The sequence below is a fragment of the Entelurus aequoreus genome, linkage group LG17 (assembly GCF_033978785.1).
Source record: "Entelurus aequoreus isolate RoL-2023_Sb linkage group LG17, RoL_Eaeq_v1.1, whole genome shotgun sequence".
Lineage (NCBI taxonomy): Eukaryota > Metazoa > Chordata > Actinopteri > Syngnathiformes > Syngnathidae > Entelurus > Entelurus aequoreus.
Genome location: NC_084747.1, coordinates 15,945,231 through 15,965,764, shown reverse-complemented (window position 1 = coordinate 15,965,764; position 20,534 = coordinate 15,945,231). Strand labels below are relative to the sequence as shown.

At 37.3% G+C, this 20,534-nt stretch overlaps 1 protein-coding gene across 1 annotated transcript in view; it reads right to left on the bottom strand.

The window, feature by feature from the left end:
- Positions 1-20,534, bottom strand: part of LOC133632566 (keratin, type I cytoskeletal 18-like) — a 34,613-nt gene extending 14,079 nt beyond the window's left edge. Inside the window, exons 1-4 of the mRNA XM_062025038.1 lie at positions 20,402-20,534; positions 12,905-13,318; positions 8,711-8,793; positions 1,511-1,667 (exon numbers count right to left, since the gene is read on the bottom strand). Coding sequence (XP_061881022.1) covers positions 1,511-1,667; positions 8,711-8,793; positions 12,905-13,309 — 645 coding nt within the window. The 5' untranslated portion in view covers positions 13,310-13,318; positions 20,402-20,534. The remainder of the gene's footprint in view (positions 1-1,510; positions 1,668-8,710; positions 8,794-12,904; positions 13,319-20,401) is intronic.

Sequence of the window (20,534 nt, the reverse complement as noted above, 5' to 3'; positions counted from 1 at the left end):
CCCGACGCCACCACAACTGGCAGCTGCTGCTACCACTACAAAAAAATTAATAAATTCTTTTTGCTTTTGACTAACTGTGATAAGTATCTGCGGTAGGACATGGCCGTTAAATTTGCTTTAAATGGCATTAAAAAAAGGAACTAAAAAGATTAAATTAGATTTGCTAGTACAGTGTTTCCCATAAACTGCCAAGATACCTGTGGCGGTGGGGGCGTGGCTACGGGCGTGGTTATGGGCGTGTTCACCATGACATCATCGAGTAATTTGCATAATTTACTACAGTGATATGATTTTCTCTAAAAAGGCTCAATTAATGTATACTTAATAATTAATAATAACAGTTTTGTTTTAAACGTCCATCCATCCATTTTACAATATAATTACAACACTTTATGTACATATTTATATACAGATTTGAGCAATAAGTTATTCACTGAAATATATTTATTAATTGTGGTTCTTACAAAAAATATATCTTATAAAATTTAAAAGCTAAAATGTCTCTTAAAGCTCTGCCCCTTTAATTAGTGCATACTAAATAATTTAACTTTAGCCTACTACTACAACCATATTATTTACCAGCAACATAAAGTGAAACAGAGGCAGAGGTGTCCTGCCACAGTCAGTAACAAATAAACAGAAAACAGTAGTGGTGGTAGATAGACACAGAGCTTCATCAAACATCTGATCCACTGAACAAAGAGCTCCAAAATTCTTGAACTTTAGACTGCCATCAGTTTTACTCCCTACACTTAACCATGTGTTTCCTACTGCCTTCAGACTTTGCACCCTTTGTTATATACACATGTTGTGTTTCTAATATAAATACATTTAATAAAGTCAAATACAAATAAGGCAACAAGAGAAGTATCCTACACTTCTCTTTTGTAAAGTAAATCTGAACAGCCGATATGGGCATCTACATCAACTATATGATTTGCCTGAGAAGCTGGATAAATAAAAAAAATAAAAATCTATTTGTGGCGCACGTAATTCTTTCGCGGCGGGCCGCCACAAATAAATGAATGTGTGGGAAACACTGTAGTACCTGCTGAAATGCTGGTACAAAACATGCAATATAGAAAATTCAAGTTTGATTTAAAAAGTATGATACTTTTTCACATAAATAAAATGTTTAATACCAAAATAAAAATGTTTCCAAATACAATTCTGCATAGGCTCCTAATTTGGCTAGGGGAGTCTCTGTTCAAATGTATAAAGACAGGGGGATTTATATGGTATATTGTAGATATTATTATTATTCAATCAAATTCTTATTATTATTCATTACCATTCAAAACTATTTTTATATTTATTTGCTTTGTATTATAATTATAAACTGTATTTATTTATTTTTTTTAAATTACATAATTACTGTGTACTTACTTTTTTGTTTAATTTATTCACTTCAGGCCATGGTTGTGTCAGGAAGGCCAAAATATGAGGCCAAGTATAGAGATGTGGTTAGTAGTACCACTTTACTGTCAAACCAAACAGATTTAACCGTCACCTCCTCGTGGTTCTTCTTGAGGAAGTAGAGCTCCTCCTTCAGGCTGTCCAGGTCTCCTCGCAGCGTGGCGATGATCTGGTCGTGGTCGGACTTGGCTCGCCTCAGAGCCTGGCAGTCTCTTTCCACGGACTGACACAAAGTGGCCTCCGCCTCCCACCTGGAGCCACCAAAAAAACAATAATACACGTTGTTGTTTTTTTTGGTCAATCAAAACACACCCAAATAGTTTCTGTAGGTAACTATAGTGGCTGGGTGCAAAGAAGTGCTGGTGATGGCAGGTCAAAAACATTGGCTTTAATAGCTGTGGCTGTAAGCAACTTCCTATTTATTTTTTATTAGAACAATGATGAGCAGTCAGCACCAAGCAGCTTTATGGACCTCTGCGTGTGCTTTAAAATGCTGCTGATCTTCTTACTTACCGCTCTTACAACGTTGGTTCTGTTGCAATTCCTTTGTGGAATATATTTGTTCATTGATGTGTTTTTTCTTTACACTCCAAAAGATGACTGAAGTTTAAAAATATACTTAGAGCAGTGTTTTTCAACCTATTTTGAGCCGAGGCACTTTTTTTTTCAGTGAAAAAAAATCTAAAGGCACACCACCAGCAGAAAAGGTACAAAAAAATGACACTCAGTTGCCTACAATACCAATATAAAGTTGTTCTCATCAAATACCAGACGCACTTGTTCACTGTGAATTGAAACCATCACAATATCTCTTGTCTCACTGTCATGGCCTTATTGACAGTTATTTTGGTGGCTTTTCCTGTTTTGTTGATGTTTTCCTGTAGAAGCTTCACCCCTTCCTTTGAGCGCTATTCCCCACACCTGCTTTGTGTTAGCAATCAAGACTTGTTGATTGTCACGTCATCTACGCATGTACTTTCGGTTCGACTTGCTGCAAGTCTTTGCTGTCGTCCAGGATTCTGTTTTTGTTTACTTTGTAGCCAGTTCAGTTTTTTTTGTTTTTTTGCGTAGCCATCCCTACACTGCAAAAAGTCAGTGTTCAAAAGCAAGAAAAAAAAAACTAAAATGAGGGGTATTTTATTTGAACTAAGCAGAATTATCTGCCAATAGAACAAGAAAATTTGGCTTGTCAAGACTTTCCAAAACAAGTAAAATTAGCTAACCTCAATGAACCCAAAAATACCTTAAAATAAGAATATTCTCACTAATAACAAGTGCACTTTTCTTGGTAGAAAAAAAAGACATTTTTGCTCAATATGTTGAAAAATATTCTTAAATGAAGTAAATGCTAGTGCCATTATCTTGACATAATGATATGCGCTCGGCATTACATTTCTTGAAACCAGCAAACTTATACTAAAAACTAATTTATTGTTTTTAATGGAAAGGCAACAAGGCAATCGCTTGTTACTCTCGGGGTCTCCTAGCCGCTCAGGCAAATCATATGGTCTAAAAATGCATTTTTCCATGGATAACATGACATCATCGCGCCAAGTGCGTGCTCTTTCAGTCAATTAGTGCGCATATATACAGCCTGGCCCCCGGCCACAATTTTTTAAATTGTCATTTTGAGGAATTTATCTGAATATGCATGAACTATTTCTGTTCAAAATTGTTAGAAAGGCCACATGTTAAATGTTTAAATATTAACGGTCAGTTTACTGTACAGTGCTAATGCTAGGTTCACACCAACGGCGCTTTGACGGCGCTTTAAAGCGGCATGCAAAGCGGCGTTAAAGCGTAACAAAGCCTGATTAAAGCGTGAGGGTCCTAATGGATCGTGAGAAAGCTTGTAGTGAAGCGGGACATGCGGCAAGTTCGCCAAAAATTTTTAAACGGTTTAAAAAAATTCTGCGCTCTGTCAAGAATGGAATAAAGCGCCGAGAGCGTATCAAAGTGTGACAAAGCCTGACAAAGCTCAGCAAAGCTTGACTCAAAGCGTAGGAAAGCTTAACAGATCTTGGTTCAAAGCGCAATAGGAAGTGACTGTGATATTGACTAGTGACATTGAAACTTTATGTAAAACCAACACAGGATTACAAATCCATTCTCTTTTGCATCATTTCCTTTTTTATATGATGATCATTGTTTCTGTACTTCTGCTGTTTGATGTTGCAGTTTGACATTACTGTCTATAATTTTTCTGTATGAAAATGTTAATAATAAAGAGAATATGTTACGTTTAAAAGAAATGCCTTTTTTTATTGTCAACTTGAATAAGAAATGAAAGATAGATATTTATTAAGATGACAAAGAAATAAAAGAAATTAAGATATAAAACATAATATAACGGGAAAAAAAGAGAAATTGAAAAAATAAATGAATATAAAAAATAAAAGAAAAGGCTTTTTTCATTGTCAACTAGCATAAGAAATGAAAGATAGATATTTATTAAGATGAAAAAGAAATAAAAGAAATTAAGCTATAAAACATAATATAATGAAAAAAAAAGAGAAATTGAAAAAATAAATGAATATAAAAAATAAAAGAAAAGGCTTTTTTATTGTCAACTAGCATGAGAAATGAAAGATATATATTTATTAAAATGACAAAGAAATAAAAGAAATGAAGATATAAAACATAATATAACAAAAAAAAAGAGAAATTGAAAAAATAAATGAATATAAAAAATAAAAGAAAAGGCTTTTTTTATTGTCAACCAGCATAAGAAATGAAAGATCGATGTTTATTAAGATGACAAAGAAATAAAAGAAATGAAGATATAAAACATAATATAACAAAAAAAAGAGAAATTGAAAAAATAAATGAATATAAAAAATAAAAGAAAAGGCTTTTTTTATTGTCAACTAGCATAAGAAATGAAAGATCGATATTTATTAAGATGACAAAGAAATAAAAGAAATGAAGATATAAAACATAATATAACGAAAAAAAAGAGAAATTGAAAAAATAAATGAATATAAAAAATGTGTGGAAAACAGTATACAGCATTTTGCTCATCTTTTTCTTATTTTTGTTGTAACAATGCACAACAGAGCTTGATAATCGTGTCAGAGCCTGATTTAAAGCGTCATGGTCGCATCAAAGCATAATAAAGTTCAATAAAGCGTAATAAAACGTCTCAAAGCGTGATTTAAAGCGTATCAAAGCGGGATCAAATCGTGAGGAACGGTAACAAAGCGGCAACTAATTCGTATCAGAGCGTATCAGAGAGTATCAGAGCGTATCAAAGCATAACATTACTTCGGAGATCGGGATATTCGTGGAAAAATTGACAAAAATGACGGCGCTTTGCTCGCCGCTTCAAAGCGCGGCAAGCGCCGTTGGTGTGAACCAGGCATAACTGTACTACTATATGAGTACGTGTTTTCTATTGTTTCATTGAAAATAAAACAGCAAAGTCCATTTGGTTGTCATCTGTTTTAATTATGAGACACATTTGTGTCAAAATCATGACTTTTTGTTCATGCTTGAAGTAATAAATTATTATTTAAAAAAAGTAGTTTTATACTTGTGAGTGTTGATGACACAGCTTTGCAACAGTTGATATTCTAGTTTCAAGCATGTTTTACTCAATATAGGTCATCAAATCTCAGCAACAAGCTGTAATATCTTACTGAGATCATTTAGGACCAAAACACTTAAAACAAGTAAAACACTCTAACATAAAATCTGCTTAGTGAGAATAATTATCTTATCAGACAGAAAATAAGCAAATATCACCCTTATTTGAGGTATTTAATCTTACTTAGATTTCAGTTTGTGCAGTGTATGTTTCAATGTCTTTTCTTAGCGGCACGACAAACCATTGTCGTCTAACGCGACATGTTCCCGACATCTACAAAGCATTCGGCTACCTACTGCCACCTACAGATGTGGAAAAGTATTCAATGGTTAATCTGCCGTGCTATAGACAGAGCTCCAAACAACGACACTTTATAATGATTGGTTTGTAAAATATTTTTTCGGGCCCATCCATCAATCCATCCATTTTCTACCGCTTATTCCCTTCGGGGTCGTGGGGGGCGCTGGAGCCTAGCTCAGCTAATAAGGTGAAATTACATAATTTCCCACGGCACAGTGGTTGAAAAACAGAGTTAGAGCATGTAGGTCAGGGGTGCCCATTACGTCGATGGCCGAGGGTGTGTCAGTCGATCGCCAGCCAGGCGTTGAAAAAATAGACTTAAAAATTAGCGATCATCAATCTTCCCCAAGACGTCCCTTGATTGACATTCACGGCACCCGAGGGTCTTGTGAGATGATGCTGGCTGCTGCCAGATCATTATTAATAAAAAATGACCGACAGGAAGGCGAGAAACACTTTTTATTTTTAACAGACCGTACCTGCACTGCAAAAACTGAAATGTAAGTAAGATGAAATATCTCAAATAAGGGTGATATTTGCTTATTTTCTGTCTGATAAGATAATTCTTCTCACTAAGCAGGTTTTATGAGAGTGTTTTACTTGTTTTAAGTGTTTTGGTCCAAATGATCTCAGTAAGATATTACAGCTTGTTGCTGAGATTTGATGACCTATATTGAGTAAAACATGCTTGAAACTAGAATATCAACTGTTGCAAAGCTGTGTCATCAACACTCACAAGTATAAAACTACTTTTTTTTAAAGAAATAATTTCTTACTTCAAGCATGAAAAAAAAAATCATAACTGACACAATTGTGTCTCATAATTAAAACAGATGACAGCCAAATGGACTTTGCTGTTTTATTTCCAATGAAACAATAAAAAACACATACTCATATAGTAGTACAGTTGGCACAGTACACTAAACTGACAGTTAATATTTAAACATTTAACATGTGACATTTCTCACAATTTTGAAAAGAAAAGGTTCATACACATTCAGATAAATTCTTCAAAATTACAATTAAAAATTTTTTGGCCGGGGGCCGGGCTGTATATATGCGCACTAATTGACTGAAAGAGCACGCACTTGGCGCGATGATGTCATGTTGTCGATGGAAAAATGCATTTTTAGACCATATGATTTGCCTGAGCGGCTAGGAGACCCCGAGAGTAACAAGCGCTTGCCTTGTTGCCTTTCCATTAAGAACAATAAATTAGTTTTTAGTATAAGTTTGCTGGTTTGAAGAAATGTAATGCCGGGCACATATCATTATGTCAAGATAATGGCACTAGCGTTTACTTCATTTAAGAATATTTTTCAACATATTGAGCAAAAAGGTCTCTTTTTTATTTTCTACCAAGAAAAGTGCACTTGTTATTAGTGAGAATATACTTATTTTAAGGGTGTTTTTGGGTTCATTGAAGTTAGCTAATTTTACTTGTTTTGGAAAGTCTTGACAAGCCACATTTTCTTGATCTATTGGCAGATAATTTTGCTTAGTTCAAATAAAATACCCCTCATTTTTGTATATTTTTTTTCTTTTTTTTGAAGACCGACTTTTTGCAATGTGCCGTCAAAACTCTAAAGACCGACTGCACAGTTCCTATCTTCACAATAAAAGCCCTGGGGCCGTATTTATCAAGCGTCTTAGAGTGCCATTTTACACTTAAGTCCTGAGAATTTGCGAAATGTAGTCCTACTCTCAAACTTAAGAATAAAAGCTATTTATCAACTTTCTTAAATCTAAGAATCACTCCTACTCTCCACGATATTTAAGAGACCTTCAGAGGTGTCTTAAGTGGTTAGGAGTTGCCAGCGGGGGATGGCACTGAGGCGAGAGAGACGTGCGCGCACGTTCAGGGAGCGGAAGGATGTCCTGGCTTTGTTTGATGACGAGCAGCTGATCAAACGGTATCGTTTAGACAGAGCGGGTATTATTTTTGTCACAGATTTAATAATTTTCTAATCCTTGTTGATTTCTGCATGTGGCTGCAGTGGGCTAGTATATATAGAGCCACCCACACCAGTTTCAAATTAGTTGCCTAATTAATGAATTGGAAAGAAAATGTTATGAGAGTAGCGTATGTGTGTGTGTGGCCCTTTAATAGGTGACAGCATGTGAGGTGAGTGACGTCAGTGAGTGTGTGGGCGAGAGAAGAGAGGAGGGAGCGGTAGCGTGAGTGCGGGCGGGGACTAGTTTGTTTTGTATTATTTTGTAGTTTATTGTCAAAATATACACTCCCATTGTCCACTTAAATATTTCTAAGATATTTCTTTATTCTTAGACAAGGGATTCCCTTCCGTGATTGGTCATTTCTATGGACACAGAAATGACGTCACCTAAAATTCTGTTTACGGCACATTGTAATGTCGTAATTCAGCTCTGAGTGTGACACTTAAGATTCAGTCCTACACTTCGCTGAAAGTGTGAGTAAGACGCTTGATAATTAACTTTTAAGTGCAGCTTTCAGCGAAGAATTTATTTACTCTTAAGTCAACTCTTAAAAGACTTCTTAGGAGTAATTCTAAGAAGCTCGATAAATACGGCCCCTGCTTCATCCTGCCTGCGCTAACAAAATAAGAGTCTCAGAAAGCTGAGAATAGCTTTTTCTCCTCCATTTGAAAATGTGGACGTTATCATTACTACTGTCTGATTCCTATCAATGCAAGTCATCAGAATCAGGTAATACTGAATGATTGAGACTTTTATTAGTAGATTGCACAGTACAGTACATATTCCGTACAATTGACCACTAAATGGTAATACCCGAATAAGTTTTTCAACTTGTTTAAGTCGGTAACACCAACTTATATTCTTGTTTTCATGAAAGAAAATAATCTATATGTGTTAAATATGCTTGTGTTATCATTAAACACCTTTAACTTGTTAAGAAAAACGTCTCTTTCATAAATAAATAAATATAAATGATGTATATGAATGAGGTAGATCCCCTCCACTTGGTCAACTGAAAAGTAGCTCATCTGCAGAAAAAGTGTGGGCACCCCTGGTGTAGGTAAACGCGTTCTTTGTATGTTGAGTTGTCGCCTAAACATGGCTGCCGGTGATGCCATGCTGAAACAGTTGACAGAGTGCAATGTTTATGATGGACTTGCCACTTTGCTGCCAACGCCACAAATCACCTTCAATCCGTGTCTTACGTCCTTCACGTCAGCGCAGCGAACATACCATCGACGCTTTGTGAAATGCGTCAATTCAGCCCCTATATCTGCGCCGTCCGTCACCTGTCACCCGTCTCCCGTCTCCCATCCGGAGGCGCGCCCTCGGGAATGCGGCCGTCATTTCGCGGGCCGGCGGAAAAGTAATTTATTAACGCCGCTCGGCAGTCTGGCGCTCCCGTGTGAACGCTCCCAGGCCGGGTCAGAGAAGGCAAACGCCATCACTCACTTGACCCTGAAGTCGTCGGCCGCCAGCCTGGCGTTGTCGATCTCCAGCATGAGACGTGCGTTCTCCAGGTTCCTCTTCCTCACCTGAGGGACGCAACAAATCGGTTAGGTTTTATCGGCGCTTGAAATGTGAACAGCATGGTGGTTTGCGGTGGAAATCTGGATGAAGGGATGTCAAACTGGTTTTCATTGAGGGCCACATGGCAGTTATGGCCGCTTGTAACAGCGAATAATGTATGAATTTGCCTCTGGATTTCATTATCAATTATATAAATTGTTTTAAGTAGACTGTAGGGCTGCAACTAACAATTAATATGAAAATCGATTAATCCGTCGATTATTACTTCGATTAATCGATTAATAATCGGATAAAAGAGACAAACTACATTTCTATCCTTTCCAGTATTTTATTGAAAAAAACCCAGCATACTGGCACCATACTTATTTTGATTATTGTTTCTCAGCTGTTTGTACATGTTGCAGTTTATAAATAAAGGTTTATAAAAAAATAAAATAAAATTTAAAAAAATAAATAATAATAATTGCCTCCGCGCTTGCGCATAGCATAGATCCAACGAATCGATGACTAAATTAATCGCCAACTATTTTTATAATCGATTAGTTGTTGCAGCCCTAGTTGACTGTCGATTTTAAAGTAAAAACTTTACATTTACAACATTTCACTGTAAAATATAGTGTTTTTTTGGGTTTTTTTTACTAAATTTGAAGGCGAATGGAAAAACAGTACCGTATTTTTCGGAGTATAAGTCGCTCCGGAGTATAAGTCGCACCGGCCGAAAATGCACAATAAAGAAGGAAAAAAACATATATAAGTCGCACTGGAGTGTAAGTCGCATTTTTTGGGGGAAATGTATTTGATAAAACGCAACACCAAGAATAGACATTTGAAAGGCAATTTAAAATAAATAAAGAATAGTGAACAACAGGCTGAATAAGTGTACGTTATATGAGGCATAAATAACCAACTGAGAACGTGCCTGGTATGTTAACGTAACATATTATGGTAAGAGTCATTCAAATAACTATAACATATAGAACATGCTATACGTTTACCAAACAATCTGTCACTCCTAATCGCTAAATCCCATGAAATCTTATACGTCTAGTCTCTTACGTGAATGAGATAAATAATATTATTTGATATTTTACGGTAATGTGTTCATAATTTCACACATAAGTCGCTCCTGAGGATAAGTCGCACCCCCGGCCAAACTATGAAAAAAACTGTGACTTATAGTCCAAAAAATACGGTACAACTGTTTTGTTTTTTGTTTTTTGGGGTGGGGTGTCGGGGTTCACGGAAAAAGCTGTCAGATTAGTTGCCAGAATTTTTGTGTTAAATGTACATGTTTTTACAACATGATATTGTTAATGAAAAAAACAGTACAAGTTATTTTTTTATTCTACCGTAAAAACAAATGTGCCTGTCAGAATAATTGTATCGAAGTTATCACAAAACTTTGTGTTGCCATGAGTTCCCGGCGAGCAGACACCAAAAGCTGTCTTTGATCCTACCAATCAAAAGGCTTGTAAAACTCCACTGTGTAGGATGGGAAGCAACATGAAGGTGTTCTGTTTCTTTTATGTATTGTAATCCACAGAAATATTTTGTCTTGACCCGAGAACTACAAAGCGGAGAGGAAGCAGGACCAGACTCCCATCCAGGCGTCCATTTCTTTGAACTGTTTTACGACCTCTTCTTTGAACTGTTTTACGACCTTTTCTTTGAACTGTTTGTGACAAAGGCGATGGCTGTTTACGACCCCCCGTCCCTTAGAAACAGCTGTTGCCATGTAATCAGGGAAAGTCCAAGTAAAAGAGGAGGCGTACAATCTTTCGTCAGAGCGTGGTGGAGACTGTGTAAGAGTACAGCCCAGACGTTTCTCCTCAATTGAGCCAAATTTAATTCTGTCTCTGTTTAATTCCTTGCTTCTTGTCTTGTTTAATAGATGTCATCTGTGTTTGAACCTGACAGTACCATTTTTCCCATTTACAGTAATACACCGTTAAAAACAACAACCGGAGATTTTACAGTCGAAAACTGGCAGCTCAAAAAAAAACAGTGGTAGCTTTTTTTTTTCCAATTTACAGTAAGTAATATGCTGTAAAGAACAATGTAAAATGTATTGTCATTTTTATTAATTTGATGGGTAGTTTGCTGTTTTCTTTTTTTTTTTTTTTTTAGACAAAAACATGTTTGGATAGTATAACAATATACTGTAGTATTTGTTGCAATAATAGATACAATTAAAGTTTAAATTTCAAGCAGTACATATATTTTTTCTGTCAAAATGAAAAAAACCCAATTACATTTAGTGAGAAAATATTAAGTACTTTATTGACACATATCATTTCGTTTGCGGGCCAGATAAAATGATGTCGCGGGCCAGATTTGGCCCCCGGGCCTTGAGTTTGACACTTGTGTTATAGACTATGTTGCACAACACAGCAGCAACAGGAACAATGTTATCGCGGGGAAAAAAAGAAAACTGTTCAGTTGGCACTAAAAGCGCTGATGAGTTGATTGTAAACAACAGTTTGAGTTTCGCATCAGTAGCTTAGTAGCAACACCAACACTTTAAAGGTAGATAAAGCTGACCACTCAGGATAATTATTGCTGCTCAAGGTTTTTACCTGGTCTCAAACTGAGTCCCCCCAATAGGAGTAAGTTTGGGAGTTGCTTTTTTTTTCTCCTCCTCCTCTTCCACCCATGTGTACCTTTCCTTTATACCTCTTTATGGGGCAACCCAACAGTCTTCCTCTTCTGTCTACCCCCTGTACACTGCAAATCGTACAAAACCCAAAACCAGGGAAGTTGGCACGTTGTGTAATTCGTAAATCAAAACAGAATACAATAATTTGTCAATCTTTTTCAACTTATATTTAATTGAATAGACTGCAAAGACAAGATATTTAATGTTCGAACTAAGAAACTACATTTTTTTTTTGCAAATAATCATTAACTTAGAATTTAATGGCAGCAACACATTGCAAAAACATTGTCACAGGGGCATTTTTACCGCTGTGTTACATGGCCTTTCCTTTTAACAACACTCAGTTAACGTTTGGGAACTGAGGAGAGACATTTTTGAAGCTTCTCAGGTGGAATTCTTTCCCATTCTTGCTTGATGTACAGCTTAAGTTGTTCAACAGTCCGGGGGTCTCCGTTGTGCTATTTTAGGCTTCATAATGCGCCACACATTTTCAATGGGAGACAGGTCTGCACTACAGGCAGGCCAGTCTAGTACCCGCACTCTTTTACTATGAAGCCACGTTGATGTAACACGTGGCTTGGCATTGTCTTGCTGAAATAAGCAGGGGCGTCCATGAAAAAGACGTTGCTTGGATGGCAACATATGTCGCTCCAAAACCTGTATGTACCTTTCAGCATTAATGGCGCCTTCACAGATGTGTAAGTTACCCATGTCTTGGGCACTAATACACCCCCATACCATCACACATGCTGGCTTTTCAACTTTGCGCCTCGAACAATCCAGATGGTTCTTCTCTTCTTTGGTCCGGAGGACACAACGTCCACAGTTTCCAAAAACATTCTGAAATGTGGACTCGTCAGACCACAGAACACTTTTCCACCTTGCATCTTAGATGAGCTCGGGCCCAGCGAAGTCGGCGGTGTTTCTGGGTGTTGTTGATAAATGGCTTTCGCCTTGCATAGTAAAGTTTTTAACTTGCACTTACAGATGTAGCGACCAACTGTAGTTACTGACAGTGGGTTTCTGAAGTGTTCCTGAGCCCATGTGGTGATATCCTTTACACACTTGTGTCGCTTTTTGATGCAGTACCGCCTGAGGGATCGAAGGTCACGGGCATTCAGTCCGGATGGTTCGTTTCCTTTTTGGTCCGGAGGACACGACATCCACAGTTTCCAAAAACATTCTGAAATGTGGACTCGTCAGACCACAGAACACTTTTCCACTTTGCATCAGTCCATCTTAGATGAGCTCAGGCCCAACGAAACCGGTGTTTTTGGGTGTTGTTGATAAATTTCGCTTTGCATAGTCGAGTTTTAACCAGGTGCTGTTTATGCTAATTTTTTTTCCGACCGGGTTCTAACAGAGACCCTGGCATGGCTACATGCTTTTGTAGAATAGTGGTATTAATAGGACTTGTTTTTATGAACAGATTGGAGTCTTAATGGTGTCACCACACTCACCTCCTGCCCGATGGCGTGGGCCTGCGCCATCATGCCCTCGATGTCGTGGCCTTTGGGCGCCTTCTCCATCATCAGCTGCTTGATCTTGACCTCCAGCTCGGCGTTGGACCTCTCCAGCGAGCGCACCTTGTCCAGGTAGTTGGCCAGCCGGTCGTTGAGGCACTGCATGGTCTCCTTCTCGCTGGCGGCCAGCGTCCGGCCGTTGAGCGAGAGGCCCGCCGTGCCCAGCAGGTTGAGACCGTTGCCCACCGAGACGGAGCGGGACAGCGACAGGGAGCCGGCGGTGGACAGGGAGGGGACGCGGGCTTTGGAGCGGACGCTGCTGCGCCCGCCGTCCCTCACTGACATGCTGGAGAAGGACGGCTGGCGAACAGAGTAGCTGCGCACAGAGAGCGTCGAGGCCATCCTGTACCGCTGTAAGGTAAGAAATATAGTACACTGTAAGGCAGGGGTTCTTAACCTTTCCACTACAGAGGGGCCCGGGGCCCACTCGAATATTAACACTGAATTCTCAGTCCGACTCTTGATTTTAATCATATTCAATAATCTAAATTACTTACAGTTTACAACCGTGTTAAAATGATATGAAAGCATGTGTTCATCACAAAGATGATTTATTTACCACATAAACCTTAGGCTTAGGTCAGGCTAATTAGAAAAATAAGTACTAATTAGAGATGTCCGATAATGGCTTTTTTGCCGATATTCTGATATTGTCCAACTCTTAATTACCGATATCGATATATACAGTCATGGAATTAACACATTATTTTGCCTAATTTTGTTGTGATGCCCCGCTGGATGCATTAAACAATGTAACAAGGTTTTCCAAAATAAATCAACTCAAGTTATGGAAAAAAAAATGCCAAAAATGGCACTGCCATATTTATTATTGAAGTCACAAAGTGCATTATTTTTTCTTAACATGCCTCAAAACAGCAGCTTGGAATTTGGGACATGCTCTCCCTGAGAGAGCATGAGGAGGTTGAGGTGGGCAGGGTTGGGGGGTAGCGAAGAGTTAGTGCTGCAAGGGGTTCTGGGTATTTGTTCTGTTGTGTTTATGTTGTGTTACGGTGCGGATGTTCTCCCGAAATGTGTTTTTTCATTCTTGTTTGGTGTGGGTTCACAGTGTGGCGCATATTTGTAACAGTGTTAAACTTGTTTATACGGTCACCCTCAGTGTGACCTGTATGGCTGTTGACCAAGTATGCCTTGCATTCACTTGTGTGTGTGAAAAGCCGTAGATATTATGTGACTGGGCTGGCACGCAAAGGCAGTGCCTTTAAGGTTTATTGGCGCTCTGTACTTCTCCCTACGTCCGTGTACACAGCGGCGTTTTTAAAAAGTCATACATTTTATTTTTTGAAACGGATACCGATAATTTTGAAACCGATACCAATAATTTCCGATATGACATTTTAAAGCATTCATCGGACGATAATATCGGCAGTCCGATATTATCGGCAGTCCGATATTATCGGACACCTCTAGTAGTAATCAAGTATACTTGATAAGCAGGGAGGGACAAACAATACATTTAGATACAATTATGTTGTGCTAAAATGAATAAACTAAATTAATAATAATAATAATAATAGATTTTATTTGTAAAAAGCACTTTACGTTGAGCAAACAACCTCAAAGTGCCACAGTGTTAAAAAAAATGAAATAAATAGTAATAATAATAATAAATTATAATAAAAATAAATAAAATATAAAACTAGAAACAGCCCAACAGCTAATAATGAATATGTTCTTTAAAAAAACTCTCAATGAAATTAAAGTGCAAATTAAAATACAGCTCCACCACTTTAGTCATAGTTTTTGCGCTTAAAAAAACTTCCTTATGCATTAGACTTCTTCTGTTTGTTTGATAATGTCATTGCTGCCACAAGTGGTGGAAAAGTGTATTACAACTGAGAAATAGATATTTTTTGTTGGCCCTTTAGTTGGTTAAGAAACAGTACTGTAAGGTATTGTAAGGCAAGTAAAGTATTGTCAGGCACTGTAAGATATTTTCAGGTAAATAAGTATTGTGGTTTAAAAGTAAGTATTGTAAGACATAAGTAAGGTACTGTAAGTTATAAGTAAGGCACATTTAGATATCGTAAGGTAAGTAAAGTACTGTAAGATATTTTAAGGTAAATAAGTATTGCAAATTATAAGTAAGGTACTTTAAGATATTGTAAGGTAAATTATTGTAAGACATAAGTAAGATACTGTAAGTTATAAGTAAGGCACATTTAGATATCGTAAGGTAAGTAAAGTACTGTAAGATATTTTAAGGTAAATAAGTATTGCAAGTTATAAGTAAGGTACTTTAAGATATTGTAAGGTAAGTAAAGTACTGTAAGACATTTTAAGGTAAATACGTATTGTGAGTTATAAGTAAGGTACTCTAAGATATTGTAAGGTAAATAAATATTGTATGTTGTAAGTAAGGTACTGTAAGATATTGTAAGGTAAGTAAGGCACAGTCAGTAAGGTATTGTGAGGTAAGTAAGATAATGTAAGTTAAGTAAAGTATTATAGTGTACAACTAAGGTATTGTAAGGTAAGTAAGGTAATTAAGATACTGTAAGGTATTGTGAGGCATTGTAAGGGAAGTAAGTTATAGTTAGATATTGTACAAGGTATTGTAAGGTAAGTGAAGCGTTGTAAGGTAAGTCAATTATTGTAAGGTAAGTAAGTTATAGTTAGATATTGTACAAGGTATTGTAAGGTAAGTGAAGCGTTGTAAGGTAAGTCAATTATTGTAAGGGAAGTAAGTAATAGTAAGATATTGTAAAAGGTATTGTAAGGTAAGTGAAGCATTGTAAGGTAAGTCAATTATTGTAAGGGAAGTAAGTTTTAGTAAGATATTGTATAAGGTATTGTAAGGTAAGGTTTACACCAGTCTGGTTGGTTTGACTTGAAAGTGCACACTTGCCACAGGCCAAAATGATTCATTCCTTGTCTAAGTTAAGGCTGAGCCGAGTTCTAGTGGACGAGTATTCATTGCGTGAGTATCTTCAGACCAGACAGCAACACAAGAACGTGGAAAGAGACTTAAACGGTCACCTGTGCCGTTGTTTGTCACACTTGAAGACGATTTTTATTCCGGACATTATTACATACTTGCCAACCCTCCCGATTTCAGTGCCCCTCCCGAAAATATCCGTGCATCAAAATGTCCGGGCATCCATTCTCCCGAATTTCACCCGGACAACAATATTGAGGGCGTGCCACGATGACACTGCCTTTAGCTTCCCCGAATTTCACCCGGACAACAATATTGAGGGCGTGCCACGATGACACTGCCTTTAGCTTCCCCGAATTTCACCCGGACAACAATATTGAGGGTGTGCCACGATGACACTGCCTTTAGCTTCCTCTACAACCTGTCCACGAGTCCGCTTTTTCACCATACAAACAGCGTGCCGGCCCAGTCACATGTTGTATGCGGCTTCTGCATACATACGAAAGTGACCGCAAGACATACTTGGTCAACAGCCATACAGGTCACACTGAGGGTGCCCGTATAAACAACTTTATCACTGCTACAAATATGCGCCACACTGTGAACCCACACCAAACAAGAATGACAAACACATTTCAGGAGAACATCCGCACCGTAACACAACATAAACACAACAGAACAAATACCCAGAATCCCTTGCATCCTTAACTCTTCCGGGCTACAATATACACCCCCGCTACCACCAAACACCCCCCCCAATCTCCCGAATTCGAAGGTCTCAAGGTTGGTAAGTATGCATTATTATGAAACTCCATGTTGTGTACAATTCTAAATGATCTGGGTAAAGTCTTCGGGTTGTTTCCAACTGAATGACATTCATCCTATAATAAAAATTACACAAACGTTGGCGTCTTGGGAAAAGCATGTGTGGACAATAATAAACAATGTTGTTTTTTAGACTAATAAGAAGAAATTGTAGATACAGTACCGTATTTTTCGGAGTATAAGTCGCTCCGGAGTATAAGTCGCTCCGGCCGAAAATGCATAATAAAGAAGGAAAAAAAACATATACAAGTCGCACTGGAGTATAAATCGCATTTTTTGGGGAAATGTATTTGATAAAAGCCAACACCAATTATAGACATTTGAAAGGCAATTTCAAATAAATAAAGAATAGTGAACAACAGGCTGAATAAGTGTACGTTATATGAGGCATAAATAACCAACTGAGAACGTGCCTGGTATGTTAACGTAACATATTATGGTAAGAGTCATTCAAATAACTATAACATATAGAACATGCTATACGTTTACCAAACAATCTGTCACTCCTAATCGCTAAATCCCATGAAATCTTATACGTCTAGTCTCTTACGTGAATGAGATAAATAATATTATTTGATATTTTACGGTAATGTGTTCATAATTTCACACATAAGTTGTCCTGAGTATAAGTCGCACCCCCGGCCAAACTATGAAAAAAACTGTGACTTATAGTCCGAAAAATACGGTATGTAGCTTTTATTTGACGTATACCGTAATTTCCGGACTATAAGCCACACCTGACTATAAGCCGCACCAGCTAAATTTAGGGGAAAATACAGATTGCTCCATATATAAGCCGCACCCGACTATAAGCCGCAGGGTTTTGATGTGTAATTAGCGTAGTATATAGGGGTTCCTGCTACCACGGAGGGGATTGTCGGGACAGAAATGACTGTTTGGGAACGCAAAGCGTCCCATTTATTAAGAATAAATCTTTCAATCATTCAATCAAACTTTCACGTCTTTGACATGGCGAACAGCATTCGTGCAGAGTACAAATAATACAACGGTGCAAAGTAATACAAAGTGCTCGCCTGTACGTTATCAAAATAACCAGCCTACCGGTATATGAAAAGTCAGTCTTTGATCATTGTGTCATCGTCTTCCTCCTGCGTACTAAAACCACCGAAATCCTCTTCGTCGGTGTCGGAGAAGAACAGGCCGTAAATAAGCCGCACCGTTGTATAAGCCGCAGGGACCAGAACGAGGGGAAAAAGTAGCGGCTTATAGTCAGGAAATTACGGTAAGTGCATGTCCATTAGAAAAACGGGCAAAGAAAATGTGGCTGTTCTGTCATTACAGTGTTGTGAAAAAACTCTATCTCCATGTATTACAATGACTTTTATTTGCCAATAAAAATTGTTTTTATTTATTTTCAAGATTAGAAAATACATTTGGAACTATGCTTTTCATTTGACCTAAGTCAGGGGTGTCCAAAGTGCGGCCCGGGGGCCATTTGCGGCCCGCAGCTAATTGTTTACCGGCCCGCCACACATTCTGGAAATACTATTGTAAAAATAAAAAAGAGCATTAAAAAAAGTGTAATGAGGTGAAATCTAACGAGAAAAAGTTGCAATGTTGACACAAAAGCTGCCATGCAGGCTGTTTTTTTTTTCTTTTGTCTTTCTTCATTTTTCTTTTTTTTGCCATTGCTCAAAAACAAAAAATAATGACAAAAAAATCCATGTTATAATGAATTATTTTCAGGGCTCCAATTACTTCAAATATTTCACTTTAAAATGTTTTGTGTGGTAAATATTGCATATATTGTGTAGTAGCCATATAAAAACATGAAAGTTTTCTTTGACAAAAGCGCATAAAACAAACAAAATAATAGTTCCAGCATAAAATCGACAGATATATCTGAAGTTGATCTCGTAACTTAAGTGTTGAAAGTAAAAGGAAAAACCTGATAAAAATGTATCACTTTATGAGTGGGGCACCTTTTGGATCCCAAATACACTACCGTTCAAAAGTTTGGGGTCACATTGAAATGTCCTTATTTTTGAAGGAAAAGCACTGTACTTTTCAATGAAGATAACTTTAAACTAGTCTTAACTTTAAAGAAATACACTCTATACATTGCTAATGTGGTAAATGACTATTCTGGCTGCAAATGTCTGGTTTTTGGTGCAATATCTACATAGGTGTATAGAGGCCCATTTCCAGCAACTATCACTCCAGTGTTCTAATGCTACAATGTGTTTGCTCATTGGCTCAGAAGGCTAATTGATGATTAGAAAACCCTTGTGCAATCATGTTCACACATCTGAAAACAGTTTAGCTCGTTACAGAAGCTACAAAACTGACCTTCCTTTGAGCAGATTGAGTTTCTGGAGCATCACATTTGTGGGGTCAATTAAATGCTCAAAATGGCCAGAAAAAGAGAACTTTCATCTGAAACTCGACAGTCTATTCTTGTTCTTAGAAATGAAGGCTATTCCACTAAATTGTTTGGGTGACCCCAAACTTTTGAACGGTAGTGTATATTTAGTGATTTTTTATTTATCTTTTCACTGTGATTACTCAAAAATATGAAATAATTAAAATCAATGGTGTCCTGCATTATTGATCTTTTAGGGCTCTAATTACTTAATACTGTATATTTCAGTTTTACTATAAAAAAAAACTAAGTTGTTTTTGACAGAAAAGCCATAAAACATTTTTTTTTAAATTGTATTACTTTATATCAACTTGAAGTTGATATAGAGATTTACTGTAAACTAGGGCTGCAACAACTAATCAATTAAATCGATTAAAATCGATTATAGAAATAGTTGCCGATTAATTTAGTCATCGATTCGCTGGATCTATGCTATGCGCATGCGCAGAGGCTTTTTAAAAAAAAAAATTTAAATGTAAAAAAAAAAAAAAAAAAATTTTTTTTTTTTAAATAAACCTTTATTTATAAACTGCAACATTTACAAACAGCTGAGAAACAATAATCAAAATAAGTATGGTGCCAGTATGCTGTTTTTTTTCAATAAAATACTGGATAGGATAGAAATGTAGTTTGTCTCTTTTATCCGATTATCAATCGATTAATCGAAGTAACAATCGACAGATTAATCGATTATCAAATTAATCGTTAGTTGCAGCCCTACTGTAAACGTTAAATCATTTTTAAAAAATAATAATCTGACTTATTTTTAACATTTTAATGACTGAGACCCTTTATGGTCCCCGGGACCCCTAAAGGTAAAATAAATAAAAAATGCATATATTTTGTTATGGTTTGAAAATGAAAAATATCAAAATGGCCCCCACATGCTTGAATTTTTCCTTGTGCGGCCCTCAGTGGAAAAAGTTTGGACACCCCTGACCTTTACAAAACCAAATCTGTCTGTAATATCATCACCGTTCTGTTCTTTTTGTACCAGAAAATGTCAGAAATGTTTCTGTGCTTTTCAGATGAGAAAAGAACGGAGATCGGACATTTCATCTATTCAACAATGGCAATTCTAATTTGCATAATTTGCCACGCATGACTAAGGTTTTAGGGACAACCCCATTGAAGCGGAATGGCAGGACCTCCACTAAGGCTAAACAATCCACACAAAGTCGCTAACTCTTACAAAATGCTCACATTTTTTGTGAGGTTTAGTTTTTCCATAAGCAATGCAAACAAACAAAAAAGTGCTTCCTTTGTGATGCAACTTTTGAAACCCTGACAAAAATTGCAATCATGTCACCGTTTTATAGTAAACACTTACATGATCTTGGTGTTCCGCTTCAGGTCAACTGCGTTCCAGCCTTGATGCTGCAGAAAGACGTCCTCGCCCGTGGACCGGGTTTTTGCAGGTGAGTCCGGCTGCAGAGGATCGCCACTCTCCTCCCCCGCCCACG